The 22,080-nt window shown below is 53.6% G+C and overlaps 1 protein-coding gene across 1 annotated transcript in view; it reads left to right on the forward strand.

Annotated features, from left to right (window-relative positions):
* Nucleotides 1–5,699: 5,699 nt before the first annotated feature.
* CNPY1 (canopy FGF signaling regulator 1) overlaps nt 5,700–22,080 on the forward strand; it is a gene marked incomplete at both ends in the record, with an annotated part of 53,949 nt that continues 37,568 nt past the window's right edge. Inside the window, 5 exons of the mRNA XM_082662568.1 lie at nt 5,700–5,756; nt 9,390–9,449; nt 18,893–19,027; nt 19,364–19,433; nt 20,129–20,263. Of these exons, the coding sequence (XP_082518694.1) occupies nt 5,700–5,756; nt 9,390–9,449; nt 18,893–19,027; nt 19,364–19,433; nt 20,129–20,263 (457 nt within the window). The remainder of the gene's footprint in view (nt 5,757–9,389; nt 9,450–18,892; nt 19,028–19,363; nt 19,434–20,128; nt 20,264–22,080) is intronic.

Below are 22,080 nucleotides of genomic sequence, written 5' to 3' on the forward strand. Positions count from 1 at the left end.
CTCAGAACGCGCCAGTTTTAACCCGGTGAGTCAGGAACTGAAACGCAAGGCCAGCCCAGCACGGTCGTCTCTACACTGCTCTGCGGTCATCCCCAAGCTCCGTCCAGCTTTGATTCCCTCTGATTCCCTAGGGTCACAGAGAAACAACCTGCTAAGTGCTTTCCTTCTCTTGCTCTGTTTTGTGCGGCAGAAAAGCCCAGAGGAGAGATGAGGATGCAGAGAGAAGCCCCATGAGCAGAAGAGTCCAGAGACCGAGTGGGGAGGCTTTTCCGAAGGGCCCGCTTCTCGCCGCCTGCCCGACCGTGCTGCTGTTTCCCCAGCTCCCATGTTGCACCAGGCTTTTCTTTCTGTGGTGAAATCAAACAAGCCCAAGGCTGGGGTCTCCAGGGTGGGAAATGCAGCTTCTAAAACATGGAAATCCCCTCCCAACCTGAGCGGCTCTGCCCGGACACCCGTGTCTCGCCTGGTGGTTGCAGTGTTTCTGACTTGGAGGGTTGGAGGTCTGTGTGCTCCAGGCTAGTCGGTGAGATCAGACAGAGGATGAAAGAAAAGGGCTGCGAAGGAGAACAGCGGAAGGCTCAGCCTCTCTCCTCTCCAAGGGGACCCGTCCTCCATGAAGCAACGGCAAAAGATCTTTTTTCTCAAGGTCCATCAGGTGCTCGAAATTCTGCCTCATTTTGGTTTCCTTCAGGTTTAGACCATGCTTTCATGTACAACTATTGTTTTTTCTCCCAGAGTTAAAAGTGTCTTTCTTTTAATTTCACGTGTTTGGCTGTAAATAGGAAACGTGCTTTAAAAAGGGGCAAATGGTTACAGCAAAAGCTCACCCCCTTTTCTTGTCCCCATCATGACACCAACGTCAATTCTGACAGCAGCCACAGGGGGTTAGGTGCAGACCCCACAGGTTAAGGGCTCCATCCCCCCGAAAGACAGCCCCACTTCAGACACCAGCCACCAGTGGGGTCCCCAGGCCACCCACACTTCTGACAAACTGTCTACAAGTCTGGAGATTCCCGTGATGCCCCTCAGGTATAGAACTCAGGAAAGTGCCATGTTTGTCATCACAGTTTTATCATAAAGGACACAACTCAGGACCAGCCACGTAGAGAGACAAACAGGGTGAGGTCTGGATGCGTCCCAAACACAGAGCTCCGGGCCCTCTCTAGGTGGAAACGAGGGGCATCACCCTCCCTGCACATCAGAGTGCATCAGCTGGGAAGCACCACTGAGCTTCCGCGTCCGGAGTTCTTATTGGCGTTCCATCACATAGCAGAACTGACGGCTCACTGGCTACATCACTGAGCTCCATCTCCAGCCCCTTCCCCTCCCTGAGGGTCAGAGAAGGAGCTGAGAGCACCTGGCCCCAAGCCCCCACCCTCTAATCAATCTAATGGTTAGTTTTCCAGTGGTCAGCTCCATCTTGAAGCTCTGGTTGGCATAAACTCTCAGGGCCCACCTTGAGTCACAAACACACTCCTGTCACTTGGGAAGTCCCAAGGATGGAGAGGTTGTGTTCTTTATTATTTGAGTCTCCAGCCACCAGTTTTCTTATCCAGAGGAGACAGATATTAAGAATATCTTAGTATCCTTCCAGAAATATTGTATTTTTCCCAAGGGTAGCATTCTATGTTATACACATGGTTTGGAACTTTTTTTAAAACTTAAATGTATATTTTGATTATCCCATAGTTATACTTGAGGAATTTCTCTTTTTCCTGACATAGCAGTTCATTGTACCTGTGCTATAACTGCTTCTTATTGATGGATAGATTGTTTCCAGCCATGGCTGCTACAATAATGCTGCAATGGATGACTTTATACATGAGTCATTTTGCACCTGTATGCGTGTATGTGTGGTCCGAACTCCTGGACTTGGAGTCACTGGGTCACCCCATGTGTGTACTTGTGATTTAAGTGACTATTCGGACATTAGCAGATGCCCTCCGCTGAGTCCTGTTTCCACTCCCACCAGTGATGCACGAGGCTGAGGTTTCATCACACCATTACCAACCCAGCCCTTTTATTTTGCTAGCCTTTTTGTTCAAATACTTACTCAGTTTTTAAAAATTTATTTATTTATTCATTTATTTAATTTTTGGCTGCATTGGGTCTTCACTGCTGCACGTGGGTTTTCTCTAGTTCCTGAGAGTGTGAGCTACTCTTTGTTGCGGTGCGCAGGCTTCTCATTGTGGTGTCTTCTCTTGTTGCAGAGCACGGGCTCTAGACGTGTGGGCTTCAGTAGTTGTGGCACATGGGCTTCAGTAGTTGTGGCTCGCAGGCTCTAGAGCGCAGGCTCAGTAGTTGTGGCACACGGGCTTAGCTGCTCCGCAGCATGTGGGATCTTCTGGGACCAGGGATCGAACCCATGTCCCCTGCATTGGCAGGCAGATTCCCAACCACTGTGCCACCAGGGAAGCCCCCTTACTCAGTTTTCAATGAGGTTGTTAGATTTAATTTTTTGGTTTCATTTTTAGTAGGTTTTCTTTCTTAGAGCAGTTTTAGGTTCGCAGCAATACTGAGAGAATTACATAGATTTCCTGTGTCTCCTCTGCCCCTGCAAATGCACAGGCTTCCCCTTATCAACATCCCCACATTTGTGAGTTTAGGATATTGTTACAGCTGATGAAAACACATCACACGTCACCATCACCCAAAGTCCACAGTTTGCATCAAGTTTCACTCCTGCTGCTGTACATTCCATGGGTTTGGACAAATGTGTAATGACGTCATTATAGTGTCATCCAGAGTGGTTTTATGGCCTTAAAAACCCTCTGCTTTCTGCCGATTGATTTTAGTTTTTTTAATGATTATAAAGGTGCTTTCTCTCTTGTTTTATGATTTATTTATTTTTGGTAATAATTAGAAAGGCCTGTCCCATTCTGTAATTATATAATAAATAGTCTCCCATAAGTTATTCTAGTATTTTTATGGTTTTGTTTTATAATCCATCTGGAGCTTCCCCTGGTGTCACATACATCCCGAGACCATTTACTGAACAGTCCCTTACTGGAAACATCACCTTCATCATATCCTAAGTCTGGTTTGTGAAAAGCTCTCTCTGGACACAGGCAAAGAACAGGTGGATTGTCCGAAGGGTACAGGCATACCTGTCAGGACTTTCTGTAGCTGGGTGGCTGGAAGGATGTAGCTTGGAGCAGCATGACTTTAAAAATAAAGTCCTGGGGCTTCCCCGGTGGCGCAGTGGTTGGGAGTCCGCCTGCCGATGAGGGGGACGTGGGTTCGTGCCCCGGTCCGGGAAGATCCCACATGCCGTGGAGCGGCTGGGCCCGTGAGCCATGGCCGCTGAGCCTGTGCGTCCGGAGCCTGTGCTCCGCAACGGGAGAGGCCACAGCAGTGAGAGGCCCGCGTACCACAAAAATAATAATAATAATAAAATAAAATGAAAATAAAGTCATGGTCCTAAGCACGCAGACAAGTGCACGTGAGGAAATGGCTGTAAATCTCCCTGAGGCTCAGTTCTGTATCTACAGAATGGCGATACCACGTGAGTGAAAGGTGAACATAATACTAGGCTATTATTTATCAAAACCAAGCCTCATTCCTTGAGCCTAGAGTGCATGACAGAGCTGGGGGCCGGGTGGTGGGCAGCAGGGCCATGGACGCTTCGGGAGACATGCAGGGGATTGAGCAGCAAAGAAACCCTTCAAGGGAACCGGGAGCCAAGCTTCTTGCTGTCAGAGGAGGGATTTACTAATACCAGAAAGGGAGAAGGTTAGAAGAAGCTGAGGGGCTGGATTGGGTTGAAGGTATCAGTGTCAACTCACCCATCTAGACGTAGCCATGGAAATGTAAGTGTGTCTCTAGAGCACTATATACATAGATTTCCTGGTCTTTCTCCCAGAGAACCAGGGAGAAGTGACACCCCAGCAGCACTAAGCAGTGAGTACCCCAAACTTGGTTTCCAAATTGTCTTCTCTACTAAAGGGTCCCAGGGCTCCCTAGAGGAACGGCTAATTGGGGATGTGACAGTGGTCCCTCCCCCCTTCCTTCTTTCTCTCTTTCATCTCTCCCCTTTCCCCCTATTTCCCTAGAAATACTCCCCACTTTCACCTTCAATGGGCCAGCATTGTTTTAGAGACAAAGTGCTCAGAATCGAACTACAGAGTTGGTATTTTCTGTGCACTCGTGATGCCGAAAGCTCAGCTTCTCCGGACACCGGTGCCAAATCAAATCTCGGAGACAGAGTTCTGGGTGCAGTAGAAAAGGATAGCTTTATTATTTTGCCAGGCAAAGGGGGACGCAGCGGACTGCTGCCTCAAAAAACTATGTGTCCCCTCCCTTGGAGTGGATAGAGAGAAGTTTTATAGTAATTGTTAAAAGAGGGCGTGGTCAGCTCATGGACATTCTTCTGATGGATTGGTGGTGACGTTAAGAGTCAGCAGCTCAACCTTCAGGTCCAACTGATCTGGGGTCTACAAGCTTATGGGCAGCATACCATCGTTAATCCTTAACTTCTCCCACCTGGAGGGGGTTTCAGTACCGCAAAATAGCTCAAAGATATTGTTGTAGGCACGCCTTGATGGGGAGCCGGGACCTTGCCCCAGCCTGCTCTCCACTGTTTGTGTCTCCCCGGTCTGGCATCCCCTCCCTTCCCTAATTAACACCGGCTTAAATCTGCCCATTGGAACTCTGGGAAGGTCGTGGAGGCTGAATGAAGGCTGTTTCCTGTAATCAAAGAAATGGGGGGCACAGAAAGGCTTTGTGCCCAGGAGCCCACAGGGCCTGCTTGGTATCACTCAGAGAGAACAGAGATCAGGTGACTATGGAGGAAATTATTCAGGTTATTTGGAGGAAATTTACAAAAGCATTTCTCTCACTGAACCAAAATGGCCACCTTTCTCTGTCCTCCCTCACGCTGCCCAGCAGCCTGCACCTGGGTGGACGGGGCTGGAGGGCGGGTAGGGCATGAGTGAAGGAGACCAGGCTCAAGGGGACCACACCCGCTGCTTTTCCTGTTGGGATTTTCATGGGACTCCTTTGCAAGAAAATGATGCCCTGCTGATTTTTAAGGCAGTTCCTGTTAAAATGTAAATGTGACACTTAATTCACCTGCCCCCTTCACAGCCCAGAGCTTGTGGGGAGGGTGGGGATAAGGCGGGAAGAAACAGGACTGATGGAAGGGGACAGGGGACAGTGGCGAGTGGTGTGGGCGATGGGGCCAGCATCCTCACAGAGCCTGGGAAGCGGGGAGTGACACTGCCAGGGCTTCTCAGGACCCCTGGGAGGACGTTCTTATGCCTGTCGTAGCTAGCAGCGTTGGGAACAGAACCACTGGGGCCCAGTGACCCCACAGGGTGAGGGTCTGCGTGCAGGTGCGTGGGCACCAAGCAGCTCTGGCTCCCAGGGCCGTCTGTGCGGGAAAGCTGAACCAGAAGATGCCCCTGACGTAGAGACCTGGGGACGGGACCCGGCACCGGGGTGGAGGTGGGTATGGGACCCAGCACCGCGGTGGAGGTGGGGGACCTGGGAAGGAGTTTGGACATCTGGGGCGGGATGGGGACCCGGGATGGGGGTGGGGACAGGGCGGGAGTGGGGACGGGGCCGTGGCCAGCCCGGTGGAGGCAGCTGCGGCAAGAGGGCACTGGTCTCCTGGGCGACGCGGGGCGGCCGGGCCTCTGCAGCCACTCCCTGCGGGTCGCCCAGAGGCTGGAGGGCTCCGGGAGGAGGCGGCTGCAGGCATGGGGCCCGCGCTAATGCCCGTGGCCCCGCTGGCCCTGCTGGCGTGGTCACCCTTGGTGACCTCGCCCCTCTGCCGTTTCGACCCCACCTCCCAGACCTCTGCTCCAAGGCCCTGCCCTGTCTGGCTGCTGCCCAGCTCATGCCCGTAGCTGCCTTTGCTCCGGTCCTCTTCTAGAATGTTCTCTCGGGGCCCACTCTCATCCTTTGGGTCTTTGTTCAAACGTCACCTCCTCAGATAGGCTTTTGCAGCAGAGGCTCCTGATGGCCGGTCACTCTTCTCGTCATCATTTGAACAGCCCAGGTGAGCCAGGATGCATGGCCATCCTGCCGAAGGCTGCTCTCCCCAGCTTCCCGTGTGTTCGTGCTGTGTGGCTGCCATGGGAAATGATATCTGCTCGCCTTCCTTCCCGGTCCTCCCCCCGCCCCCTGCCCAGGAGCCTCCTTGGACCCAGAGAGGAAAGCCCCGTGTCGAATGGCAGAGCCCCCTGCCAGCCCTGAACCTCTAGCCTCTGAACTCCAAGCCCCCGGAACACGCTTCATCTCATCTAAGTCGTTCCGTTTGGGGTCTTTTTGTTGCTGCTGCTTAGCAGTACCTTTGGTAATAGAAATGTACCTTCCACAATCTCTAAGAGAGATTTCCCCAGCCACTTCCTATCTCAAAACCTGGTTCGTGCAGAGCAGTGGCTGTGATGTGCGACTTCTTCCCGTGCTAGTCAGCTGTCACCTCCCCACTTGAACAAAAGTTCTGTGTGCACATGAACGTTGTCGTGCTCACCTTGAAGGCAGAGCAGGTGGAAGGCTCCAGGTAAGTCCTGTTGGATGGATGAACAAGGGAAGTGACCCAAGGAGGCTGTGAGGCTGCAGCCCCCAGCCTGGAGCTCCACAAGACTCCTTTGTTAGAGTCCAGCAGATCAGAATGGCTCCTCCCGTAGGTGTTGTGAATTTTCTTTTAGCTTTTCTTTATCATGAATTTGTCCGTGACTTTTTTCCCACAAATTTTAATGTAGTCAAATTGATTAATATTTTTCCTTATGACGTTTTGCTTTCATCCCATGCTTATAAGGTCTTAGCCCACTTGAAGACTATTTTCAAAAATCATACTGAGGGCTTCCCTGGTGGCACAGTGGTTAAGAATCCGCCTGCCAATGTGGGGGGACACGGGTTCAAGCCCTGGTCCGGGAAGATCCCACATGCCGTGGAGCAACTAAGGCCGTGCGCCACAACTACTGAGCCTGCACTCTAGAGCCCATGAGCCGCAACTACTCAGTTCACGTGCCACAACTACTGAAGCCCATGCGCCTAGAGCCTGCGCACCACAATGAAGAGTAGCCCCCACTCGCCGCAACTAGAGAAAGCCCGCACGCAACAATGAAGACCCGACGCAGCCAAAAATAAATACATTAAAAAAAATCATATTGAATCCACTTAAAATTAATTTTGGTGTAAAGAGTTAGTAAAGATCAAGGCTAGTGAGCTGACCTTTGGCCCATAACATGCTCAGTAAGTGTTGCTATTCTCATTATTTTAAATATTATCTTCTAATCAATTCCCATATGTATTAGGGTCTATTTCCAGACTGCTGGGTTTTTTAAAAAAATAATTTATCTATTTCTGTACTAGTATCATTTTATTTTACTTATCATAGCTTTATATATATTTCAACATCCCATATTACTCGTATTTTCTAGCAGCTTTTCAATTATTTTAGAAAAGGTCAGGGAAGATCCTGTTCTTGTTTTGATAGCAATCTCATTGAATATATGTAGATCAGCTTACAGAGAATTTACATCTTTACAACACTAACCTTTAGCCAAGAACAAGCTCCTTTATTCAAGTCTTTTTACTATCTCCCAGTCAAGTTAAAAGTTTTCTTGATATAGATCAGGCACGTTTTGGGGACATAGACTTTACTTTGTAGAGCGATTTTCGGTTCACGGCACGATTGCGGGGAAGGCACAGACCTTTCCCATTTACGCTCAGCCCCCGACGTGCACGGCCTTCCCCACTATCAACCTCCCCACCGGCGAGGGATGTCTGTTACACTGATGAACCTGCACTGCCACGTCACCATCACCAGCGTCCAGAGATGACCTTGGAGCTCGCGCTTGGTGTCCTACGTGCTGTGGGTTTTGGGCAAGTGTATGAGGTCACGGATCCACCCCTGTAGACAGTACAGAGTAGTTTCGCTGCCTTAAAACACCCTTGCTTTTAGATTTATTTCTAGCTACTTTGTCTCTTTTATTATTGCTAGTGTTAATGAGAATTTTTCCTCCTTTGTGTTTTCTATTGGTTATATTTGTATATAAGACGTTTATTATTTTTGCATATAAATTTTGTAAGCCAGACTTTGCTGAACTCTGAAGTGTTCTGGTATTCTTTCAGTGGATTTGTTTGTATTTTCCAGGCATCATCTACACATAATTACCAATTTGCCTATGTCTTGCCAATAGTTACACCTTTCTAGTTCATTCTGCTTCTCCAACGGACCTTCTCCCACTCTGTCACGGACCCTAGACCTTCATACCCTTATCTACCCCTTCCTACTGGGCCTGGAGCTACTGGTTCCCTGGGTCACCCACAGACACCCTCCTGGCCACGCTCTGGCCCAACAGTGTCACACAGTGGACTTGCTCTGCCCAGATACTGCCCATGGGGGTGTGTGCGTGTGCGTGTGTGTGTGCCTGTGCGTGTGCACGCTTTTACGGTATAGTTATGGTTACAGCTCTCCTGGATACATCGTTGAACTGAGTAACCTATTCTTGTCTTCCTAGACCAATTCCCCTTTCTCTTAGTCACGGACCCCTCTTAGAAAGCTGAAAAATGTGCTGCTTCTGGACCCAGTCTGAGCGTTCCTAACCCCATTCTCCCCAGTGATGTGTTAGCTGTTGCCGGGAGCCCTGCCCCTGGAGAGCAGACCCCACAACCCCCGGCTTTCCACCAGTGCTGCTCCCAGGGCTTGCCTTGGGCTCCTGACACAGGATCTATTTCTGCCTTCTCTCTCACTGACCCTTTCTCTGCTCTGTGGGCTCATTTGGAGAAGAGATAAAGGTGGAACAAGATGGGAGACTCCTGCAGGGTGTGCACGCTGCTCTGGTCCAGCTGCGCAAGAATCCGTGCAGAGCGCTGGCCCTGACCTCTCTGCACGGCTCTGCCTGCGGCATCCGGACCACTGCCTCTTTCCCCTCCTCTTGTGCTTCGACCTGCAGAGGGAGAAGACTTTCCCTCTCCTGACCCTCCTTCCCCCTCCGTCTTCCTACTATGCGAGGGCACTCTGCAGCCCCACAGTTCTTCACAGACCTTCACGCGTGTGTGTCAGCCGTCAGTGTGATACGCCAAACGGGCTATTGATTTAGTGACAACCATTGCTGCGAGGAATTGATCTAATGTTTTCATTACGCTAAAAATGCTTTAACAAGTTCATTCGGAATTAGGCGATGGCAAGGAGCTGCTTGGTTCCCATCATGTTCCCAGGAGGAGGTGACTTGTAGGGGACCTTGAGGGACAAAAGCCACCCCTCTACCCAGCAGCGCCCAGCCCGGTGCTGTGGGACTGCCTTCCCCAAAGAGACCAGAGCCCTTGGTGTCCCCACCGGGCCTTCGGCTTGGAAATACTCAGCGTGGCTTGCTTGGCTTCCCCGAGTCCCTGACCTCGGCGCCCTGGCCCTTTCTCCATACCCGCCCCCCCCCCAGCAAGTGGCCCTGAGGGTCCTCGTCCTCCGAAGCCATCAGCATCCTGTCTGCACGGGGGAGGTAGTATGTTCCACCCGGCTTCCCCGCCCTTCCTGCCCAGGCTTTTCCTGCGTGTCGACCTCAGTTTGAGCCCTCGCTGCTTCCCGCTCGTGGGACCCTGTGCCTCGAGTGTCCACACGTAACTGTGGGCAACACCACTAGTTCTCAGGGAGGTGGTGGGTCTTCAGTGCAGTGACGGGAGCCCAGCGCAGGTGGGGGGGAGGCGGAGGGTACTCAGGGGCGCAATCTCCCCACAGGGCTCATTGTCCAGGGTGCTGGGGCCGTCCCCTGGCCAGCGGGCTCCAGCTCTCTGACAGCAGAGCCTTGGGTCCCGTCTCAGCCCGGCCTCGGTGCCCACCTCCTCCCGAGTCCAGGTCCCAGCCTGGCACGGAGGGCTGGCCTTCCACTCTGGCCCCTATTCTGAGACAGCAGTCCGCTGTTGGTCACTTGGTTCCCCCAAGACGGGACCGGCTGTAATTTGTGAGGCCCAGCAGAAACGCCGATGCAGAGCCCCTGTTCACAAATCAGGGTTTCAGGACGGTGATGGCAGAGCACAGGCGGCCCTGCCCCATCAGGCTGCGTCCCAGGAACCAGGGTCAGAGATGCAGACGGTCTGCGCATCTGGACTTGAGGGGGCCACCTGCCCACAAGCCCAAACGATACGCCGCTTCTCGGGTGCCTTATGGCTCCCAGTGGGGTCCCTTCTGGGAGGCAGGCCTGAAGCCAGCCCCGTAGGCCCGTGCTGGCTGAACCCATGCAGTTGTCATGGCCGAGGGCAGAGAGCCCTGGAGGGTCCCGGCCAGAACTCAGATGCGTGGACACAGCCGTGATTCCAGCGCTTCTGCCCGCTTGGCTTCACGTGAAGCTGGGGGAGCCCGAGTGCTGCCTCCCGTACGCCTGGGAGATGAGCAGCTGGTGCTGTTTACCTCGCGGCATTGCTGGTGCCACGTTTCTGAAGCTAAGCCAGGCCTGAGCACAGCTCCGCGACGCCACTGTGATTAATGACGCTGCTGCGGGCATCACCCTAGATGCACCCTCATTTATTAAAAGCAAATAAAACCGTCTCGGGGCTTTTCTGCACGTGTGTCTTCCCTGTGTTGTTATATAGGCTACTTGATCTGAAAAAAACAAAAACACCCAAGCTGGCATCTAGCATCCACCCCCAGCCTCTAAGTTCTAAATTCTTAATTGATTTGGACGTGCACTGTCAGCCAGCTACTGCTGCATAACAAAGCAAGACTTAGGGGCATTTTCCCTGCAAGTCTGCTGGTCGATGGGCGGCCAGCTGTCTAGACCAGGCTCAGCAGGCAGCTCTACAGGGTAGGATGGGTCCAGGTCTGTCCCTTATGTGACTCCTCCCCCTCTGACCCGGGAGCTGGTTGGGACGTGCGCTTCTCTGGCCAGGTTATGGGCACAAGAGGGTGAGAGGAACTGTGTGACACCACAGGAGGTCTGCGCTGAGAACTGGCCACTTCCACCTCAGTCCACTGGGGTCAGACGGCTGAGCCCCACGTCCGGGGTGGGCCGGGAGGAACTGCAAATTGATGCTGCAGAGCCAGTGTCACCACCAAAGTGGGGTTTTCTCCCTTCTGCAGGTGGGTCTGTGTCTGCAGAGGGAACTGAGCTCGTGCCTTCTCAGCGCGGTTTATATCTCTGCTCTGGAAATGCCGGCTTCTTAACCAGCCAGGTAACTGTGCTCCCTCACCGCTGAGTGGGATTAGCTGACGAGATGCTCCCCGGCTTCCTCGGTGGGAACCAGAGCCCCCCTGCCGCGCACACGCTGGAGGCGGGAGAGCCGTGGTCTTGCTGGAACCGACGTGGGCATCTTTGGACACTTTATTGGGAAAGTGTTTTCTTTCTTCCTGCGAGGTGCAGGTGTCTACGTCCACTGTGGGGCAAGTGTCCTTTGGTGGGACTGGAGGGGCCCTTGGGGAGGGCAGCGCGCAGCAACTCGGGCTGGGCGCACCGCGCTCAGGATGAAGCCAGCCTGGGCTATTTCTTAATCGGCTTGTTAGAATTCATGAGAGTTTTGCATTTAAGAGTCTTCCTGTGACCAAACCTCTTAGGATGGAGATAACGGGGCCCGTGACAGTCTCTACAGAGCCCGCACAAGATGATTTGGTTGTGTGAGCCGCTCTCCCCACTGTCCTCGACAGCCCTACCTGCCAGCTCTCACCATCACTGGATTGCTTTAACGCCTCTCTACGCGGAGGGCATTTGGGTGGAACCATGGTGGGTTCTGGAGATGCACCTGCTTTTGAATCTCGGCCCTGCACCCCTGTGTGCTTACCTGCTCAAGTCTCAGTGTCCCCATCTGTGAAATGGGACGATGACCACAGCAGCTGCTCCAGAGTCTGTGTTGGTCTTCAGTGTGATGGCGTGTAGAGGGCTCAGCACAGAGTCTGCACACAGTGGGCCTCGACGGGTGGAAGCTACCGCCCCTGCGTGTGGGTCCCCAGCTCCCCACGGACAGGCCTAGATTCAGTTCCCAGACGGTCTGTTTTTTAATTGAAGTATAGTTGATTTACAATGTTGTGTTAATTTCTGCTGTACAGCAAAGTGACTCAGTTATCCATATATATATATACATTTTTTCATATTCTTTTCCACTGTGGTTTATCCCAGGTCATTGAATATAGTTCCCTGTGCTATACAGTGGGACCTTGTTGTTCACCCATCCTACATATAATAGTTTGCAACCCTGATGATCTTCAATCACGTCAAGGTGGTTTTAACAGACAGGGACCTGAGAGCTGGAAGCCCCACTCAAATAGCTCTGACTATGCCTTGTGAAAATGGAACATGACAAATAGCCTGTTTTATGCTTTTCCCAGACTTTTCTTAATATTACCAAGTCTCAGAGAAATTCAGTACTCAAGACATGCAGAATGAAAACTTTCAAAGAGTAGTCAAGCGCGGGCCTTCCCTGGAGGTGCAGTGGTTAAGAATCCGCCTGCCAATGCAGAGGACACTGGTTCAAGCCCTGGTCTGGGAAGATCCCACATGCCGCGGAGCAACTAAGGCTGTGTGCCACAACTACTGAAGCACGCGCCCCACAACTGCTGAGCCTGTGCACCTAGAGCCTGTGCTCTGCAACAAGAGAAGTCACCGCAGTGAGAAGCCTGCACACCACAACAAAGAATAGCCCCTGCTCGCCACAACTAGAGAAAGCCCGTGTGCAGCAACGAAGACCCAACGCAGCCAAAAATGAACAAATAAATAAATAATTAATTAATTTTTTTAAAAAAAGAGTAATCAAGTGAGAATGCCCTGAATGAAAGATACAAATTTTAAGCGGTGTTTTGGTTGGTTGCATTTCTGGTCTCCTGAAGGCCAACAGAGACCCTTGTATTGTTAGAACCGGAAATCTTCCAACTCTCTATCTGCCCACATCCTCCCAAAGTAAACAACATCTTCTGATCATAATCACCTCTTCCCTTGGTGACTGAAGGCCGTTATCCTGAACATCAAGGATGATTAAGATGGGAGGTAAATAGAATTATAGTGAAACTAGAATGTTCCCTGGAAAACAAACACTACCACCGATGAATCCTAATATAGCTTCTTTTTCTTAAAAGAACGTAGGAGGAAAATGCCTGTCGTTTGGGTTCTGAGTAACCAGGGTTTGCCTGTTTGATTAAAAAATATTGTTTACCAGATTTTCCTTTTCTGCCACCCATCTCTATCTTTGAGCATCTTCAAGTTGTTAAAATGACTTCTTCTCACAGTGTCTCTGTGTTTAGATCTGGAAAATATAATTTGGGTTAAAACTCGATGGGGAGTCGCTCAGGCGGATGGGTTGCCGTGGTAACGTGCGGGGAGGGGAGATGTATGGCCGGAGGTATTTGCAAGAGCCTCTGGGTTGGGCTTTGTCTTTGCACCGGCTGGTGGGTCTCCTCTTTCCAGGCCTTGCCTCCACCTGCTGCCTTCCTGAATCACTGCCCGGTACTGAGAAGACTGTGGGGTCCCGGGGCCGGGCGCATCCTTGCTGGCAGAACCCTGATTTTGTTCAGCTACGGAGAGGCCAAGTGCCTCCTAGGACAGGTTGCACTCTTTCTAGCCCCAGAGGGTGGATCTCAGTTGGTCTAAATTAAACATCATAATTTTATTTCCATGCCAGTGACCGGGTTGGGCCAGGTCACAGGACAGTTCTGGCCAATGACAGTGAGAGTGTGCCAGGGGTGTCTGGGAGCTTTCCTTACAAATAGAAGTTCACAGGTGAGGAAACACCTGTCTAGGACTCTAGATGTCAGGTCTGAGGATTTGAAGCTTAGAACCACAGGTGACATCTCTCACCTGTGAAGGAAAGTCAAGAGGGTTGCAAAGAAGCAGAACCAGAGTCGGGGCGTCACTGAGGCGGAGTTAATCAACCTGCGGACGTCCTGATGTCCCAAAATAAACTTTTTATTCCTGAATCGTGTTCCCCCAAATTCATATGTTGAAGCCCTACTCCCCTCGTACCTCTGGATGTAGTCGTATTTGTAGGTAAGGTCTTTAAAGAGATAATTAAACTAAAATGAGGTCTTTATGGACCCTAACTCTAGTGGGGATTCGGGTTATAATCAAATAACCAGTGAATTATAATCGGTAACTGTTGGAGGATGGAGGGAACGAAAAGTGTCCACTGAACAAAAACATGAGGTGGGCAGCTCTGTTATACTCGGTGGGTCAGTTTATTATAGAGTGGGGTCTGGTGGGCAACAGTCTGGAAGCGTTCGAAGCTGTATGCCCTGTTGCCGGGGGCAACTTTATAGTCAATTTCGGGTATGGGTGCATGTGTTTGGAAGCAGGATGAGCCTTCCTAAGTCGAGATTTATGAACGGGTAACTAGTCTCTTGGGCGCCAGGAAGACGTCAGCGAAGGTCTTTGTGATCGTTCAGAGGCTAACGGCGCGTGGAGGCCACCTGGACCTAACAATCACTGCACAGTACCTCCCAACCACAACAGAGAAGAGATTCACTGCACAGTACAGGCCTGGGTGGGGTCAGCAGGACAGGTGGGACCATACGGGCCCAAGATTGCGCCAGTTATGCTAACAGCCTTACAGTAACTCATTATCCAACTTGACTGGTCTGTTACAGGAAGAGGGATTTTGATGCAGACATATGCATACACGGCGGAAAGGCCATGTGAAGACACAGGGAGAAGACAGCCACGTACATGCCACAGAGAGAGGCCTCAGGATGAAACCAACATTCCGGCACCTTCATCTTGGACGACTGCCCTCCAGAATTGTAAGAAAATAAATCTCTGTTGTTTCATCTCTGTTTGCCCCCTCCTTGGTACTTTGTCATGGCAGCCCTAGGACACTAAAACATCACCGAGGCCAATACGGGCTTTGGAAGCAAGTGGCATCACCCCCAACCCCAAATGGCTTCAGTAACAAGGAGAAAATGGACGAAATCACATCCAAGAAGTCAGGCAGGAAAGCAGCCCATGGTGGCCTCAGCAATGCCATCAGAGACCCGGGTTCCTCCATCTTCCTGCCCACTTGGCATGTTGGCCTGACCCTTAGGCGGGCTCCTCGAGGTGCCAGGACGGCCACCATGTATCCAGCTGCCTCCTGCAGGTGACGCTGTGCAGGGGCAGGAATGAGGTGCTGGAAGGTTCCTACATGTCTGTTTTGTGAAGGGAAGAAAGCCCTCTCCTCCTGTCTCATTGGCCAGAACTACAACCCTTGCCCATGGCTGGCCACGGGCACAGAATTACTGTGGTGGGAATGAACCAGGAAGAAGGCAGTTGTCTGTCACATGTGGCTGCCAGTGATGGGATGTGAGTCGTGCTTTACGAATACATTAGAAGAAACTGGAACAGAAATGGTGGTTGGGGTGCAGCCAGCAGGGTCTTCTCCCCACCTGCGCAACCAGTCATCACCAATCCTGTTGATTTATCTCCCAAAGAGCTCTTGAATTCATTGGCTTTTCTGCATCCCCTCTTCCATCACTGTAATCCAAGCTCCAATGATCTCTTACTGGGACTATTGCAGTAGGCTATCAGCCTGCCTGAACACACCCTGATCCCCTCCCATCTCTTCTAACCGCAGCCTAATGACCTCTGAAAAATGTAGATGTCATCAAGTCTCACCCTACTTGAAATACTGCAGTGGTTCCATGCAGCTTAGAATAAGACGTACTTCCTTACCTCTGCCTGCAAGGCTCTGCCTAGCCTGGCCTCTCCCCACCCCACAGCCTCATCGAACGCCACACTCTTCCCACCCACTCCTCCTCAGGCACGTGGGCTGTTGTTTTTACTGTCCCTCAAACACATTGTGATTTCACTCTTGTGTTATCATGTGCGGGTCCCTCTCTCCAGGACCTCGTACACTCCTCACCTGGTAGATACCTCACCTGGCCTTATCCCTCAGGGCTTACACATCTCTTCCTAGGGAAACCTGCTGTCTTTCCTGACAAGGTCCAGCCCACCTGCACCCACCTGTGTGTAACCCTCCCACTCTCAGAAGCCTGCACGTGAACCAATCATCCTCCCAGGTCGGGAGCGGGCTGGTGCGCTCCTGGTCCCACCTGTGCTTGCTTGCGCAGCCTGAGGCCTGCGGCTCCCCTGGCTGGAGGGTCTGGGGCCTGTGTGCTGGCTCTCAGCTTGTGCCCTTTCCCACGTGACCTCTCAGTCAGCCGTCCTCCTGGGCTCTGAACGTGGTGGCCAGACCATTCCAAGAGGGCAACGGCGAAAGCTGCAAGGCCCCTGGAGGCCCGGCCCTAGAACTTGCACACGTCACTCACATCACTTCTACTGGTCAAAGCGGTCCATGGGCCTGCCCAGCAGTGTGGGGAGACGGAAGGATGGCGAAATACTGCCTTTTCTAATCTCCACTCGTCACGTGGGTCTCAGAGCACACGAGGCTCTTCTTTCTGGATATGATCAACACTCCTCTGTCCTCTGCGAACCCCTGAGCGGCTGTGGCCAGGACGGTGGGCTTCTCACCCCCATTATAACTCCTGTGCCCTGTACAGTGCCCAGAAGAGAGTTGGGGCTTTAATACTTATTGGATGACTGGATGAATGAGATACAATTACGCACCAGGTTAATTCAAAAAGGCCACTATATTGCCATTGAGGATCATTTGTGGGCCTAAATTATCCATTAAACATTTAAACATCTGAAACAACTTAACATGCACAGATAGAAGAGTTAAGGAGATTACGGCACATCTACCTGATGGGATATTATACACAACTTTTATGATAGTCGCCATTATGCCACAAGTTGAGAATATACTTATGATATAAAATTGAATAAGAAAAATGACAGGGGGACTTCCCTGGCGGTCCGGTGGTTAAGAATCCGCCTTCCAATGCAGGGGACGCGGGTTCAATACCTGGTCGGGGAACTAGATCCCACATGCCGTGGGGCGGCTAAGCCTCCTGCGACAACTACTGAGCCCCCGCACCCTAGAGCCTGCGTGCCACAACTAGAGAGAAGCCCGTGCGCTGCAACGAAGACCCCACACAGCCAAATAAATAAATAAATAGTTTTTTTAAAAAAGGAAAAAATGAGACAAAGAAGACAAGACTTTATAATAATGTCTCTCCATCCGTCGAGCACTTCGTCCCCTGGCTCACCTCCTGCTGGTGGACACGCCTCTTCCTGGCACCAGTCTCCGTGGGTCCCAGCGTGGCCATCTCCTGGAGCTTCAGTTCACATGTCAGTGCTCAGGGAGGCTCTCTGAGGCCCCAACCAGGTACATCCCTGTAAATCTCCCGGCCCCTCCCCCGTCGTCTGCCTTACTTGGGGCTGTGTCACCTGGCACAACGTCGGCACAGGTGAGATGTGGTACCTCGGGGTGCCTGGGGGGCTTAAACAATAGAAATTTTTTTTTGTGTGTGTGGTATACGGACCTCTCACTGTTGTGGCGTCTCCCGCTGCGGAGCACAGGCTCTGGACGCGCAGGCTCAGCGGCCATGGCTCACGGGCCCAGCCACTCCGCGGCATGTGGGATCTTCCCGGACCAGGGCACGAACCCGTGTCCCCTGCGTCGGCAGGCGGATTCTCAACCACTGCGCCACCAGGGAAGCCCAAACAATAGAAATTTATTTCCTCATGGTTCTTGAGGCCAGAAGTCTGAAATCGAGGTGTCAGCAGGGCCACATTCCTTCTGAACCTCTAGAGGAGGGTCCTCTCTTGCCCCTTCCGATGTAGAGTGGCGGCTGGCGACCCTTGGCTTGTGGACGCGTTGCCTGATCTCTGCATCTGCTGTCCTGTGGCTCTCCACCACCCCCGAGTCTGTACATGCTCTTCCTCTCCGGGTTTCTCCTCTCCTTATATAGACTCTACTCAGATTGGATCAGGGTCCACCCTAGTGACCTCATCTTAACTTGACCGTCTGCCAAGACCCTGTCTCTAGACAAGGTCACCTTCACGGGGACCAGGGGTGAGGACAGGCACGTAACCTTGAGGATACTGTTCCAGCCACAGCAACGGGGGAGGGAGGGAGGAAGTGACGAGATGTGGGTGCTGTGAAGCTGAGATTTGCTCCCCAAGCCCGGGAGGCTTCCTGCACTGGCTGGCACTCACATCTCCACTGGGGGCTCTGGGCTACAGCACCACAGGCCCTGGAGGGGACGCCAGGCCCCGGTTCTCAGTTCCAACCCAGTAGCTCGTCTCTGGGCCTCTTGGCTCGTGGCCCACCCGCCCCTCCTAGCACCGTGTGGCGCCCACCACACGCCCACCATGCTTTCTGGTGTCTCGTGGACAAAATTTTCAAGCAAGACTCGAGCATTGGCCGCTTCCGCTTGCGGGAGACTGAGAGTTCTTTGATGGGTGGGGTGTGGGGTCGTGTTGCCCTCTCCAGGACACCCCCTACCACGGGGTCAGGGCTTTGTCTTCCCCCAAGGGAGTTTCGGTCCCACTAAGCCGGGACAGGTACTCTGGTGGCGGGAAGAGTGTGGGCCTCTGAGCGGCCATCCCAGTCACAGGTGCAAAGCGACTTTGTCGTGAGTTACGGACACAGGCGGAACCCAGGTCTCACCCCGAGTGCTGACCAGGATCCTCCCAGGCTGGGACCTGGATCCGTGTCTTAGCATCTGCCCAGGTGTGTCTGCTGGTCACCTGCACTGGCACCCGGGACCGACTGCTGCGGGTGGCTCTGCGTGGCTCAGGTGTGCTCGCCCGCCCCTCTGGTCCAGGCGAGGTGTCTGCAGGTGTCCCCTCCACCCCCAACCCACTGCACCGGTTCCTGTGCCATCGGCCAGCTCGCTGACCTCCAGGCAAATGCGGGCTCCTCGAGGGCCTGTCTGTGACCTGCTCCCCACGACTCCCTTGTACCTTGTGCCACCTTGAAGACAGCAGGTACGAAAACGCTGGTTGAAAACACCTCTAGGGCGTGTGCCGAGCAGGGTGTAGGTGGGAGGGGAGTCGGCCGCAGCGTGAGGCTTGCTCCCCATGGAAGTGCTTTCCCCACGACAGGGCTGGCAGGTGTCAGGCTTCCTGTGTGCTGTCCCCACCCACAGGGCTGGGACAAGCTGTGCCCGCACCCTGCCCTCTGCAGCCCACCCAGGCGCTCCAGCGCCCTGCCCCCAGGGACCAACTGCCCTGACATCCGCTGCCACCTCCTTCCGAAACTCACTCCCAGAAAGAGCGAAAGGGTGGGAGAGGGGAGGAAGCCGGCAGCGGGCGGGGGCTGGTGGGCCCAGCTGGGGGGAGGGCTCGCCCTCTGGCAGGCAACGTGACCCCCCAGGAGGCCCCATGGCCCCGCCTGCTCTAATAAACTCGAAACTCCAGTGACTTAAGTGAAGATTTCAGATTAACATTTAAATTAACACCGGACTAGAAATCTGGAGGCCCAGGTCGCTGGTGTGACTGTGTTAACTTGTTCTGTGACCTGGGGCGAAAATTTAAAATGATCTTTTCTGATCGAGCCGCCCCTTCCCTCCGTGGGGAGGTCAGGACGTGGGCCTGGAGGACCCCTCCGCCCCTCCCAGGCTGTCCCGGAAGCCCGGCCTTCTGTGTGGGTGGAGCTCACCTTTGCCCCTGAGTCGCTCTGCTTGACCAGTAAGTGTGGACCCTCCTGGCCCCTGGAGGCTGGGATCCAGGCAGCTGGTGCCAGAGAAGAGAAGGGCAGGGCCGTGGGCTTGGGGACCATCAGTGACACTGCCATCAACTCAGCCACTGCAGGGGGACCTCTGTTAGGAGCTTTCCTGTACACGACCTGTCTTGGTGCTCCCCAAACCTGGGGCCCGAGCTGAAAGGAACAGGGCATTAACACGACCAATAGCCCCGGGGGTGGGCACGCCTACCAGATCCAGCCCAGCGGGCTCCAGAGAGCCAAGAACATCCCAGATCTGCCAGGGTCTGAAGCCCCGGTCTGCAGACACAGAGCAGAGAGCGGAGCGGGATCCAGGATCCCAGGAGGGCAACCAGGTCCAGCTGAGGGGTTCCAAGAATCTGGACTCTTCCAGAGGGGCGGGGAAGGCACCATCCCTGGCTGAGGGGATGCGTGTGCTACGTGCCTTATAGATGAGTCCCCGTCCTCCGACGAAGAGAGAACTAAAGTGAAGCAGGCCCAGGTGGGCAGGATCTGAAGCCAGGTGCTGTTAACAGGGCCCCTGCTGCCCTCCGGATGGGCAGCTGTATCAGGAAGGGCCAGGGGCACTGCCAGAGCGCAGAGCCACCCGGACCCCCGGGGCCCTGCCCCACTCGCCCGGCTCTGCGGGACCCTGCACACCAGCCTGTCGTATCCGTCTCAGACAGGGGTGCTGCACCCCCAGGAAGCTGCCGCGTGGCCCGGGGCCAGACCAGCCACTGCTCCTTCACACTGGCCGTCTCCTTCTCTGCCGCCAAGAGACTGCCTCCCCCTGTCTTCCCTCTCCTGGGAGCAAGGAGTAAAGGATGTCAGGAGCCTCTAGGAAATCCCTTCTTCGCCACTCTTGTCTGTCCGCAGGGATCCTGATGGCCCTCGGCCTGCAATGGTCGCCCTCACTTTCTTCCCAAGAGGCCTCCCGGCAGAGCCTGCCGGGCCATCTGTCACGTAGAGTCCTGGGAGGTGTGGCCCTGTGCCCTCCCAGTCAGCCGCTGCGCCCACCGGCGTGTTCCCACGGCTGGTCAGGGTCCCCGCTGGAGCACCCTGCCCTGGAGGCGTAGGGTCTCATTCGTTGGGAGAGCAGTGAACTCGAAATAGCAGTGGCTGAGGCACCTCACAGAGGATGGATATCATCATCCAGGTGGGCGGGAGATCTGTCCTGCAGTGCGCAGGGCCCTGGTCCTGATGGCCCGAGCTCCGTCCAGGCTCCAGTGGGACGGGAGGGCAACACCGGGCCAAGGGCCTTCAGGAAGGCTCTGGAATGCATGGTTCTGGAGGCAGGTTACATGGCCACAGGAGCTGGAAAGAACACCTGTGGCTACAGGTTCCTTTCCTGGGAAGAAGGAACACACTGCAGGAAGTGCTGGGTCCTCCCGGCCTCTGGTGTTGGGCCCACAGACCTTCCAGCCCTTGCTGTCACCTTGGACAGACAGGCTGTTCCTGGGGAAGGAGAAGGACTGGGTGCCACTCAGTGGGCTTGTAGTTCCATAATTGGCAACCATAATGATCAAGGACAGCTCACACTGCCCGAGGGTCACCTGGCCAGTAAGGGGCGGGGTCAGCAGCCGGGCTGTGCGATCCCACGGCCTGGCTCTCAAGCAGCTGACCTGCCCGGACACGCTCACAGACGTGCACCGGGTGACCCGGGAAGTGGAACTGGGGAAAGTTCCCCAATCTCTCTAAGCCTCGCCGTGAGATGGGGATACGGTAGTCCTCGGGTCGCGCTCATAGGCTGAGACGAGCGTCGAGCACGTGGCACGTGGAGCACGACACGTGGAAGGTGGGAAGCGTCCGAGCAATGGCACCGTCGTGGCCGTGGTTGGTCTTTGCCACCGTGGATGCAGGCTGAGCCCTCGGCCATCCCATCCTGACGTACAGCCAGGAAACAGCACAAAAATCGGGGTCGGGTCGGCCGTGCCAGCATTCAGATTTAAAGGTTATGCTGTTCTCCCAAAGACACCCCGAAATGCAGTGCTCGACTAGTACAGAGAACGTCTTCACGCCTCGTTTAACGCCAGGCGAGTGGTCATGACCGACCGAGGCTTTGCCAGGCTCCTCCAGCATCCTCGGTCACAGCTGGGGCAAAGACAGCACGGTCAAAACCAGTTTCCTGTTGAGCAAATGAGGCTGACGTTAGAGGCACTGCCTCATTTACTTTTTCTTGGTGAGAATTCTCAGCTGGGCAGCCCTGCCTGAGAAGAAGGGGCAGAATCGCTGTGTAGCCCATTAGAGGTGAGTTGCAGAGTCTCCCTGAGGTTTTAAATCCAGCCAACATGTGTCTTTGGGAGCAGGGCCCAGTTTGGGACAAACCTTTTCCATTTGCAAAGGCTCCTTGGGTGTAATTAATGCGACCCAGTGGGGCTTGAGGTCTCTGATGGACTCAGAGCATGGGTCTCCTTATTCTTTAAAAAAGCATGTTTTAAATGGAAAAAGTAAAATGTATGTGGTTTATAAAAACACGAGTACAAAAGGGCATGCAAAGAAAACTAGTCTCAGTTTGACTGTCTTTGAAAACTCTGTACATTCCTGCCTTGGATGAAGCAGGCAAAGGACAGGAGCGCATCCCAGCCCCCAGGGACTGTGGGTTTGCTGACTCTCCAGCTGGAGGACGGCTCACAG

This window comes from Grampus griseus (genome assembly GCF_964374135.1).
Source record: "Grampus griseus genome assembly, chromosome: 9".
In the NCBI taxonomy this organism is placed as follows: Eukaryota; Metazoa; Chordata; class Mammalia; order Artiodactyla; family Delphinidae; genus Grampus; species Grampus griseus.